Here is a 12789-nt window from a genome sequence, read left to right on the forward strand (position 1 = left end):
TTCCCGAACTGCCCATCACTAGTACCCCCGCCCTTCTCTCTTTTCTTTTCATTTTGCGCCCTCATCATCCAGACAGACCAGTTTGTGCAGCGAAACCACATAGAAGAGGAAGGTATTCTCTCCACATCTGTGTATTTGTATTGTTATTTCATTTTATAATTATCGTCATATAACAGTTAAGAGTCAAGACATCAACACGTTTGACCGAAAACAGAGTACAATTTTACGGTAAGAGCACGATTAATCAATAGCCTACATTTTGATAGTGCGCTTTAGGCTATAAATATTTTATTTTCGGAGCTATTTTTGTACAAGTTAGCTACCACCATCCAGGGGAAAATGTTATATTCTATAAACTTATCTGGATAAATATGTATTGTGTGAGTAGCCTAGCCTTTAAACTGTGTAGTCTCGTGCAGATTCTACCTTATTTTGAACGATCAATGTATTCTCCTGTTGTCTCAGCTGGTTCACATAAGAATGTTCTGGAATCAAGATGCCGGTGGCCTTGATTTGGGGAGTGAGTGAGAGAGAGTCAAGACACCACATGTTAGACCGCTATTAGACAACTCTTAGGGTATTTTAAAGTTAAAAGGGATTAGACAAAGGCCGCCAAAAAAAAGCAGCGTCGTGAGTGACTGTCTGTGTGTAGCCTACTGAATATTTACGTGTCTCCCATGCTGATAATGCTGAGGACAAGCAGCCACAGTGCCCTGCAGATTTTGGGAAGTGCATGGTGGTGTTGAGACAGCCTTTGTCTAGTTGACGGAGCCCAGTCGGCACTGGTGTTTACACTGCTCCAAAACTAGCTAAAAATAAATGTACAGCCTATAATAATCCCATTATTTTTWAAATCGGTTTAGTCACTCACTACTTTTACAAGTAGTATATATAAAATGAGACAGATTAGATGGATAAACTGTATTGTTGGATTAAAGTACTTGTCAGTGTATGTAATAGCCAATAATTCAATATTAGTTTTCAAAGTGTCTTTTTTTTCTGTGCAAAATTGTGACAACAGAGGTGTGTATAAGAGTGGAGGCTGCTGAAGGGAGGACGGCTCATAATAATGGCTGGTACGGAGCAAATGGAATGGTTTTTGATACCATTCCACTTATTCCATTCCACTTATTCCGCTCCAGCCATTACCACAAGCCCGTTCTCCCCAATTAAGGTGCCACCAACCTCCTGTGGTGTACACACAATCAAGTAAAATTCCACCAGCGTGTGATGTTGTCATCAGGATAAAACCTGCCACCTTTCTTTGACACATGGATGTGGGACATTTTATTAATCCATTTCTCTTAAATTAGTTTTGGGATAAGAGATTACACTGCCMCTTACCAATAAAAAGTGTATTTTCCTCTTTATTGGATCATTATGGTTCCCTACCGCCCTGAACCCTCCTCTCTAAACTCTGGTCGCAACCCTGTCTCCACCCTGACCCTCCAGTCAATAAAGGGTAAACTCCACTTTACTCCACCATGCAGGCAGCTATATTTAGATGGTGCCACTTGTCACATAGAGAGAGAGCAGCCCTAGGGATGCAGTCTGCCACACATTTCCCTCATCTATCTTTTACATAGAAACAGTGTTGGGGAAGCTACTCTGATATCTGATATGTAAGTCGCTCTGGATAAGAGCGTCTGCTAAATGACTTAAATGTAAATGTAAATATCACAGTTGACCAAACTACCAATTACTTCACACTGGAAGAAGTTAATCTACACTAAAGCTACCCTTAATAAAAAATAGTTTACTTAAKTAAAGCTACTTTGAAAAAGTGCAAAAATGCTTTTTAAATGAAAATTCCAAAGCCTAAAATAGTGAACATTCAATTGCCAAAATGTTGAAAATATTCCATTGTCTCTGTCAAGTCCACATTGGGTAGATCTCCTATTTAGATAGCTCTACAGCATACTTAGGCAGACTAGCCTGTCTGACTAAATCATTTTACTAGTTCTTCAAAGTAGATAAGGCATAGGCCTACTTTCACAAACTGTCTATCCATCATCTCCTTGTGTTGTGTACATTCCTCTCTCATGCAGTCAGTCTGTATCTAACCTATGTATGGGGCAACCTAACCTAACATAGCAGGCATAAAAGTGTATCCATCTCTGTCGGAACCAGAATGAARTGGCGCAATGGATTATGGGCATTGTAGATAATGACCACGTTTCTGTGCTGAACTAGGTTGAATATTTGCTTAATGAAAACTACAACTCCCTTCAGCCCAGCGTCCCACATAGTTCTTGACTTGATTTCTCTTGTGATTTATTWGATTTTTCTAGAGAAACAGTGCTTTGGCTCACACAAAAAAAACGAAGTAAATGTAAATCAAGTAATTGATCCGATGTCTAAAAAATAAACATTTTGGTTAATCGCGCAGTTCTAGCAAGAACAGATCCCTCTGGAGTCGGATGTTCACAGAATTTGCAATTAAGCCTATTAAACACAAAAAATATGTTTCAAATGAGAATTAAGGCCTGATTCCAAAAAAGAAAGCAAATTCTTGCCTACTTCACCCATATTCTATTTTAGCAAAAAAAAGTAGTGTGTTCCAGTATTAAGCTACACTGCTACATGGCAAACAAAGTAATTAACTACTGAAAACACTACCAAGATTTGAATTCTGTTGAACTACCATTAAACTACTGCAAAATGTAGTTTCATTACTAGTTGAACTACATGTAGTTCACTACTCCCCAACACTGCATAGAAAGCCATTAGTATGCAGTCTCTAAGAGGGGAGGGCTACTGTGATAGGTCTCAAAGACACAATTCTCTTCAATGGCAAAATAATTGGATATTGTCTAGGGCTTTTTCTGTCAAAATAATCTGCTGGTTGCACTGCCTSTTCAAAGCGTTTGACGTCTGAATACACAATACACGGGGGGTTAATATGATGTATTAAATATCGAACCTAAGGCTCTGCTCGGCGAGACTGGTTTATATAGACATTCTTGGGATGATTTCAAAGCCAGTGACATCAGTGCTGGTGCTTTAAATCAAATCACTTTCTTCAGTGTTGGGGAAGCTACTCTGAAAATATAGTTTACCAGGCTACCAATTACTTCAAACTGGAAGAAGTTAAGCTACACTTAAGAAAAATATTGTTTACTTAACTAAAGTAACTTTGAAAAAACAGTTTTTGTACAAAATTATCATATCCTAAATTTGAAATGTCAAAGACTATAAATTGCAAGAACATATAATTCTGGAGTCAGATGTTGCCAGTGTGTAATTTAGTCTAACTATAAATCTAACTATAAATCAAGTGAAAATTAGGTAGGTCTGAGGCAGAAAAAGAGGATATTCTTGCCCATTTCAGCCATATTTTCTTACATTTTTGCAAAAAAGAGTAGTGCGTATGTCACGCCCTGGCCATAGAGGCTTTTATTCTCTATTTTGGTTAGGCCAGGGTGTGACTAGGGTGGGCATTCTAGTTTCTTTATTTCTATGTTTTCGGTTTCTATGTTTTGGCCGGGTATGGTTCTCAATCAGGGACAGCTGTCTATCGTTGACTCTGATTGGGAATCATACTTAGGCAGCCTGTTTTTCCAGCTTAGTTGTGGGTAGTTGTCTGTGTTAGTGGCCTGTATAGCCCTAGTCAGCGTCACGTTCGTTTTTGTCGTTTCTTGTTTTTGTTGGTGACATTCATAATAAAAAGAAATGTACGCTTACCACGCTGCACCTTGGTCTGGTCATTTCCCTGACGACGTTCGTGACAGCGTAGTTCCAGTCAGTGGTGTAAAAATACTTGAAAGTACTACTTACGGTGCCTAAAGAAAATATTCATGACACTTGACTTGTTCTACATTTTGTTACATCCTGAATTCAAAATGGATGAAGTAAAGTTTATTTCTCTTGCCCATCTACCCCATAAAAGTGAAAACTTTGTTTTACATAATATTCACACCCCTGAGTCAATACTTTGTAGAAGCACCTTTGGCAGCGATTACAGCAGTGAGTCTATCTGAGAGCTTTCCTCACCTGGATAGTGCAACATTTTCCCATTATTATTTTTAKATTTCTTCAAGCTCTGTCAAATTGGTTGTTGATCATTGCTAGACAACCATTTTCAGGTCTTGCCTGAACTGTAACTCGGCCACTCAGGAACATTCACTGTCTTCTTGGTAAGCAACTCGTGTGGATTTGGCTGTGTTTTAGGTTATTGTCCTGCTGAAAGGTGAATTTGTCCCCAAGTGTCTGTTGGAAAGCAGACTGAACCAGGTTTTCCTCTAGGGTTTTTCCTGTGCTCAGCTCCAGCCTCAATTCAGAAAAAAAATGTATCTTGAAAAACTCCCCAGTCCTTAATGATAACATGATGCAGCCACCACTATGTTTGAAAATATGGAGAGTGGTACTCAGTAATGTGTTTCATTGGATTTGCCCCAAACATAACACTTTGTATTCAGGACAAAAAATTTATTGCTTTGCCACTTTTTGTGCAGTTTTACTTAAGTGCCTTGTTGCAAACAGTGTGCATGATTTTGAATATTTTTTATTCTGTACAGGCTTCTTTAAACTCTGTCAACTAGGTTAGTATTGTGGAGTAAATACAATGTTGTTGATCCATCCTTAGGTTTCTCCTATCACAGCCATTAAACTCTCTGTTTAGCCTCATGGTGAAATCCCTGAGCGGTTTCCTTCCACTCCGGTAACTGAGTTAGGATGGACGCCTGTATCTTTGTAGTGACTGGGTGTATTGATCCACCATCCAAAGAGTAATTAATAACTTCACCATGCTCAAAGGGATATTTAATGTCTGCTTTTTTATTTTGACCCATCTACCAATAGGTTCCCTTCTTTGCTAGGCATTGGAAAACCTCCCTGGTCTTTGGTTGAATCTGTGTTTGAAATAAATTTCTCGACTGAGGGACCTTACAATTATCTGTATATGTGGAGTACAGAGATGTGGTAGATATTTCAAAAATCATGTTAAAAGCTATTATTGCACACAGTCCATGCAACTCATTATGTGACTTGTTAAGCAAATTTTTACTCCTGAACTTATTTAGGCTTGCCTTAATAAAGGGGTTGAATACTTATTGACGTTTCTGATTTTCATTTTTTATGAATATTTTTTATTTCTAAAAACATAATTCCACTTTGACATTATGGGGTATTGTGTGTAGGCCAGTGACAAATCTCAAATGAATACATTTGAAATTCAGTTTGTAACAAGAAAATGTGGAATACTTTCTGAAGGCACTGCATGTAGTTTTTTTTGGGTATCTGTACTTTACTATTTATATTTGACAACTTTTACTCCACTATCTATATGTACTTTTTACGCAGATACATTTTCTCTGACACCCAAAAGTGCTCATTACATTTCGTATGCTCAGGTAGAATAACAATATGGTCCAATTCATGCATACAGTGCATTCAGAAAGTATTCAGACCACTTCACTTTTTTTTTTCTTTTTTTTTTTACAGTACAGACTTATTCTAAAATTGATTAAATTGTTTCCCTCAATCTATACAAAATAGCACATAATGACAAAGCAAAAGCAGGTTTCATTTTTTTTTCTCGCTAATGTATATATATAAAAAAATATATATAACATTTACATAAGTATACAGACCCTTTACTCAGTACTTTGTTGAATCACCTATGGCAGAGATTACAGGCTCAAGTCTTTTTGGGTATGACGCTACAGGCTTGGCACACCTGTATTTGGGGAGTTTCTCCCATTCTTCTCTGCATATCCTTTTCAAGCTCTTGTCAGGTTGGATGGGGAGCATCGCTGCACAGCTATTTTCAGGTCTCTCCAGAGATGTTCGATCGGGTTCAAGTCTGGGCTCTTGCTGGGCCACTCAAGGATATTCAGACACTTGTCCCGAAGCCACTCCTGCGATGTCTTGGCTGTGTGCTTAGGGTTGTTGTCCTGTTGGAAGGTGAACTTTCGCCCAGTCTGAGGTCCTGAGCACTCTGGAGCATGTTTTCTCTGTACTTTGCTCCATTCATCTTTCCCTCGACCCTGACTAGTCTCCCAGTCCCTGCCGCTGAAAAAAATCCCTACAGCATGATGCTGCCACCACCATGCTTCACTGTAGGGATGGTATTGGCCAGGTAATGAGCGGTGCCTGGTGTCCTCCAGACGTGACGCTTGGCATTCAGGCCAAAGAGTTCAATCTTGTTTGTCATGGTCTGAGATWCCTTTAGGTGACTTTTGTCAAACTCCAAGCGGGCTGTCATGTGCCTTTTACTGAGGAGTGGCTTCCGTCTGGCCACTACCATAACGGCCTGATTGGTGGAGTGCTGCAGAGATAGTTGTCCTTCTGGAAGGTTCTCCCATCTTCACAGAGGAACTCTGGAGCTCTGTCAGTGACCATCGGGTTCTTGGTTTGGCCGGGCGGCCAGATCTAGGAAGAGTCTTGGTGGTTCCAAACTTCTTCCATTTAAGAATGATGTAGGCCACTGTGTTCTTGGGGACCTTCAATGCTGCAGAAATGGTTTGGTACCCTTCGACAGATCTGTGGCTCGACACAGTCCTGTCTCTGAGCTCTACGGACAATTCCTCAGACCTCATGGATTGGTTTTTGCTCTTACATGCACTGTGGGACCTTTTKTATAGACAGGTGTGTGCCTTTTACTGAGGGGTGGCTTCCGTCTGGCCACTTTACCATAAAGGCCTGATTTGTGGAGTGCTGCAGACAGACATGCTTCTCCTTCTGAAAGTTTCTCCCATCTCCACAGAGGAGCTCTGTTATTTCACAGAGTGCCCCTCCTTGTTATTGTTTTGCAGTCTTTCGGATTCATTCATATATTTCTCTATTTCTTACTCTTTCTTTTCTTTCTCTCTCCAGGAAGCCACCAAGCTCCTCCATTATCCCGCCTTCCAGACGCATCCTAAACCACCACCACAAACACACCACCCATCATCCTTATCATGCAGACAGTCTAGGTCTGTCTCCCTGGCTGTGACCCACCTGAGGCTGAGGCAGCTTCTCCTACAGAGCTCCACACCCCCAGGGGGACCCCCACAGAGATGGCTGATTCAGACCCCTCGTCCCCCTCCGATCCCCCACGGCCACTGAGCTCCCCCCGCACCCCTCTCTCCCTATCCTTCCCCTTCCTCAGGGAGGGAAGTCGGGTGTGGGAGAGGGAAAGGAAACCCCCCCTGATGCCAGGCGAGTTGCCCAGCCCTCTGCCGACCAAACGCACCCGCACGTACTCAGCGTGAGTAGGAATAATCTCTGGTGATAGAGTGCGTGTGAGTGTATTTGTGCATGGCCTTGAGTGTGATCTATGAGGCTCTGGTCACTATCAGGAACTGCCCATTTTGGATGCAAGTCCAGAGAATAGCCTGCATGGGTTAATGTTGTTTCTCTCCTGTGTGTCTCTCAGTACGGTGCGGGCCAGATCAGGCCCAGTGTATAAGGGCGTGTGTAAGACCTTCTACAGGTCCCAGGGTCATGGCTTTATAAAGCCCTCCAACGGTGGAGAGGACATCTTTGTACACATCTCTGAGTGAGTGATTCTGAAGCGTTAGGATTCAATTATAATCTACAACACACTTTGGGACTGAATATGCCAATATGCGTTGTACATAATATCATATTTTATAATCACAATACACCTTATCGCTTTATCATATATTCATCAACTTTAATGTCCTAGACCTAGAGAGGKCTGGATACTCTCATAACGTTCTCCCCCTCTCCCTTTTTTAGTATCGATGGAGAATACGTGCCGATGGAAGGTGACGAGGTCACGTACAAAGTCTGTTCCATCCCCCCCAAGAACCAGAAGATCCAGGCGATGGAGGTTGTCATCACCCACTTGGCCCCAGGAACCAAGCATGAGACCTGGTCTGGACAGATCATCAGCTCCTAGACCTCCACCTGCATCTGCAAATAGGCAGTGTGGGGAAGAGTGGAGGATGGGGGTTGGGAGGGAAGGTGGGAAGGAGCCTGGAGAGGTAAAGGGGGAGGAGGGAGTAGTGGAGTCCAGGGTAGGGAGATAAGGTGGGGGCGGAAGGAGCCTAGAGAGGTAAAGGGGGAAGAAGGAGGAAGTGAACAAGCACAGGGAGCAGTGGAAGGAGTGATTACGTGAAGGTGTAACCCTGGGGGTTGGAATGTGGTAATATAAGGCTTAAGACGGCGTTAAGTAGGTTTCAGTTGGAATGTGAATGAGGAAAAGTGAAATATTTAAGTTAGGAAAAGGGTCAAGGTTAAATTGGATTGAAGGTTGATGGTTTATTTAAGATGGCAGGATTCTAGTATGTTTAATAAGACACTGCTGTAAGGAAAACTGTGAAACAAAGAGCAACAAATCTTCCTAAATGTTTTTATTCATTACGTTTGATTTATTTATTTAATTTTTATTTGTTATGACAAGTGAGGTAGATATTATTGATAAGATTATACATTTGTGTTTTAATGCCAATATATGCCTGGTCTAACCCATCGCACAATTCACTCTGATGATACTGCCCTGGTAACGCCCACTCCTTCAGTCTAATGTTGAACAATGACCATTTATTAATCTTTGTAACAGAGTTATTGATGATTACTATATGAGGTTCAAAACTCCTTTTTTAAAATCATTAAAACACATGTTATCCATAGTAATAGACAAGAAATTAACATGTACTGTTGTCAATAGTCTCATACTTTCATCATGCAGTTTTAGCCTTTTGTAAACATAATTAGGTTTATATGCATTGTTAATACCATGTTTTATTTATTGTGACTAAATTATATAGTACTATGTCTCTCTTATGTTGGGAAACTGTTAGAAGTTTCATTGTGTTCTAGAGCACTTTTTATGTCGAATCAATGTGACTAGCGTGTTGTCATTAGGATAAAAAGTTACTACTGTATTATTCACATTCCTGTGTGAAATTGTGTTGATTATTTGCATGAATAAGTTAACCTGTGGTCAAAATTAGGTTATTAGCAATTCAAATATTGCTTCAGAAATTGCTTATTAGAACGGCATGTAACATCGACAGTCCATTAGAGGGCAGACAAGGACAGGTAATCTTCAACCAATTTTGGAGAAACTCGAAGGCACACACAGTACTTCACAAAACAGGTCAACTGTACTTCACAAAACAGGTCAACTGTATGGAAGTGTGTCAACCTCTTTAAAGTGGGGATGAAGTAATGGTTAACCCTGACCATATAGATATTTTGTATCATGCAGTATCTGGGCCGCTCCACTTCTTTGCATTGTAAACCCAAGATAGATAAGCCGTGATGACACAGCTTCGGTTGAATACATGGAAAATATCTAAATCTTTCATTTTTTATGGGGATGTCAACTTTGCAATCTATCTTCAAAACTGTCAACGATCCACCAAGCCAACATGAAAAAATGAATACACACATAAAGAGCTCAGCAGAAACAGCTGATGAGATGTACTGGTGGTCAGTAATCAGACTTAAACCTGCTATTATGCATTTACCCTAAAAAGGACATTGTGCCCCAGGTATACGATAACAACACACCAACGCACTACACACACAGACACACCTGGACACATGCATGAATGAACCTATAAATGCACGCGCACACACACCCGTGGACTCATGAATGAACAAACAAGCTAAGACAGAAGAACTAAGTAACGTTAAACCAAATGGTCTGTCCTCTTGACTTGTTATTTTTGATGTATGAGCTTTGTTTCTGCAGGTTACAGGGGTGTGGGAAATAAAGTCATAGRCAGACAGAATGATCTACAATGAGATGAGCTGATAATGAGTTCTCACCTTTTGGCAATAGCCGGGCATTTGTGAGTTCTGTGACTGAGTCAACAAGTGTGCGTATAATATGATCAATAGTGTTTGGGAGGGATTCAGGCCTCTGGTTGTACCAGCACAGTAGCCTTTAGGAAGCATACTTGTAATTGTCCATCATTTCATTACTGGCCATCATTCATGCGTTTGTAGACTTTGTAGTTGTATAAATGGTTACACCCAGCTAACAACACATGTTCCCACAACTTTAGAGAACGTTCCCTTAAGATTCTTATCAGGCCATTAATCTCTCTTGGGTACGTGACAGGTTAGCGTCCCACCTCTTCAACACCCAGTGAAACTGCTGGGCGCCAAATTCAAATACAGAAATACTCGTAAAAATTCAGAAAACAAAACATATTTTACATAGGTTTAAAGATTAACTTCTTGTGAATCCAACCACGGTGTCAGATTTAAAAAATGCTTTACGGCGAAAGCATACCMTACGATTATTTGAGAACATAGCCCACTAGACAAATCATTACAAACAGTAACCAGCCAAGTAGAACAGTTACACAAGTCAGAAATAGAGATAAAATTAATCCCTTACCTTTGATGATCTTCATATGGTTGCACTCAGCAGACATTCATTTACTCAATAAATGTTCCTTTTGTTTGATAAAGTCTCTTTATATCCAAAAACATCCGTTTTGTTCGTGCATTGTCTTCAGTAATCCACAGGCTCAAACGCAGTCAAAACAGGAAGACAAAAAAAATCCAAATTGTATCTGTAAAGTACATAGAAACATGTCAAATGATATTTATATTCAATCCTTCAGGTTGTTTTTAGCCTAAATAATCGATAATATTTCGACCGGACAATAACGTCGTCAATTTAAAAGGTAAACAAGAAAGGCACTGTGACACTTTAGGGTCCACTCATTCAGACTGCTCTTACTTCCTCATTTTTCAGGATACAAGCCTGAAACAATTTCTAAAGACTGTTGACATCTAGTGGAAGGCATAGAAACTGCAAATTGAGTCCTAAGTCAATGGATACTGTAATGGCATTGAATAGAAAACTACAAAACCAACAAAAAAAACTATTTCCTGAATGAAGTTTTCTCTGATTTGGCAGGTTTTCGCCTGCCAAATCAGTTCTGTTATACTCACAGACACTATTTTAACAGTTTTGGAAACTTTAGAGTGTTTTCTATCCAAATCTACCAGTTATATGCATATCATATCTTCTGGGCCCGAGAAGCAGGCAGTTTAATTTGGGCATGCGTTTCATCCAAAATTCAGAATGCTGCCCCCTACCCTAGTGAATTAACAAACGTTTTGTAGGACTGTTCCTTTGATGTGCAAGGAATGTTTTCAAGGGACCATTCCCTTAATGTCAAATAGAACTTACCCAGAATGTGGTTACCCTGTTCTCAGAATTTAAGATAATGTTCTATACACGTTTCATGGGAACGTTGCAAGAACATTCATGTGTCCAGTTTTCTGAGGGTTAGCTGAATATATCATCAATGTCCCACCAAACATACACAGAACATGTTTGCCATGTTCTCAGAATATAAGATATACATTTTCTAGACACGCTTTTCATGGGAATGTTGCTAGAACATTTGTGTATCAGTTGGCAGGATGTTGCCTGATGGTCCCAAAGAAATACCCCTCCCCCTGTCCCGAGAATTTTCAATCCCAATGATAATAACAATCAATCAATAGCTTTGACCAATCCCCGAGGTTTGTAAGACCATGGGTTTAATAATAATTAGTCAAAGACTCAGCTTATGCAAAAGGTTAGTACAGTTTATTCAGAGAACGTTCTGAAGTCCACAATACAAAGACATCCATTTTATAGCGGCGCACATACTTCCACACAAACAGTAGATATCATACGCACATACATACACACGAACAGTAGGTATTCTACGCACATACTGTATCAATACCCAGCCGACAAAGATTAGGGACCGTGAGAAGTACTCCCTGCCCTCTCCCAAATCTCTCAGTGGCCAAGGTCGGCACCGAATCTTGCTCAGACAGTCTGTGTTTAAGAAACTATAGAGACATATTGTGCAGATATATTGTTTTACCCTAATTCTGACTAAAACTACACACATAGTTTATTATAATTTTACTGACTAAAACTACACACATCATTAATTATAATTTTATGATTCTAATCAATTTCATACAATTATATGGTTTCAGGGTGGAATATTCTAATCATTCATTTAAACATATAAATTCCATCAATCAGGGTGGAATATTCTAATCATTCATTTAAACATATAAATTCCATCGACTATCCACCCTTAATGACTAAATAATACARCCTGATACCTCAAACACTATATGGAAACATGAATMGTATACAAGAATAATCCAAACCAATACATGTATGTACATTCGATATTCATCAATGACTGTTATAGGCCTATATCCAATCATAATGCTTCCTGTTAGGATTTTTATTACAATCTTCATAAAAAAACAGTCTAAACAATCCTATATAGTCTCATCCAACATTGGCTCCCCGTAGTTAAAAGAAACGGAGCCATCTCCTAGGCCTGGAGGCCTGTATTCGTCATCCCACTGGCCGGAGCTCGGAATCGGTCCGTACCTCACCATCTGTTGCATCATTGACCTCTCCAGAGTCCTGGTGATCAAACCTCTCACACATGGGACCAAACAACATCCACACAGAACCAAAACACTCATACAGGTGAAAGTTGCCCACAACACAGTGATTATGACATTTTTCCATTTCCCAAACACACTGTCAAACCAATTTGTTAGAGAATTATCCACCCCAGAGTTCTCTGCTAATTCGTGAGCTAATGTGGTTAAACCAGCCAGGGCCTTGGTCACTGATCCGTCTGGAGCTGTGTTATTAAAAAAATAAACGTACAGCAATGAACCCCAATCATTCTACATACCCCACCCTTTTCTGCCAATTAACATATCGAGAGTCAGTCTATTTTACCAGGTCATGAGGGATGTGGCGGATAATTGGTCAGAGAATCCCTTTACTGCATCCCCAGTATCATTCACAAATCTCTGTTGATTATAATAGATGTCATT

At 40.1% G+C, this 12789-nt stretch overlaps 1 protein-coding gene across 1 annotated transcript; it reads left to right on the plus strand.

Annotated features, from left to right (window-relative positions):
* csdc2a (cold shock domain containing C2, RNA binding a) lies at window positions 1–8843 on the plus strand. Its single transcript, XM_023993338.3, has 4 exons — window positions 1–228; window positions 6817–7189; window positions 7358–7480; window positions 7684–8843. The coding sequence occupies exons 2-4, from the start codon at window positions 6999–7001 to the stop codon at window positions 7844–7846; spliced, it is 477 nt and encodes a 158-aa protein (XP_023849106.1). The 5' UTR covers window positions 1–228; window positions 6817–6998; the 3' UTR covers window positions 7847–8843.
* Window positions 8844–12789: the final 3946 nt, after the last annotated feature.

This window comes from Salvelinus sp. IW2-2015, linkage group LG8, assembly GCF_002910315.2.
Source record: "Salvelinus sp. IW2-2015 linkage group LG8, ASM291031v2, whole genome shotgun sequence".
NCBI lineage: Eukaryota > Metazoa > Chordata > Actinopteri > Salmoniformes > Salmonidae > Salvelinus > Salvelinus sp. IW2-2015.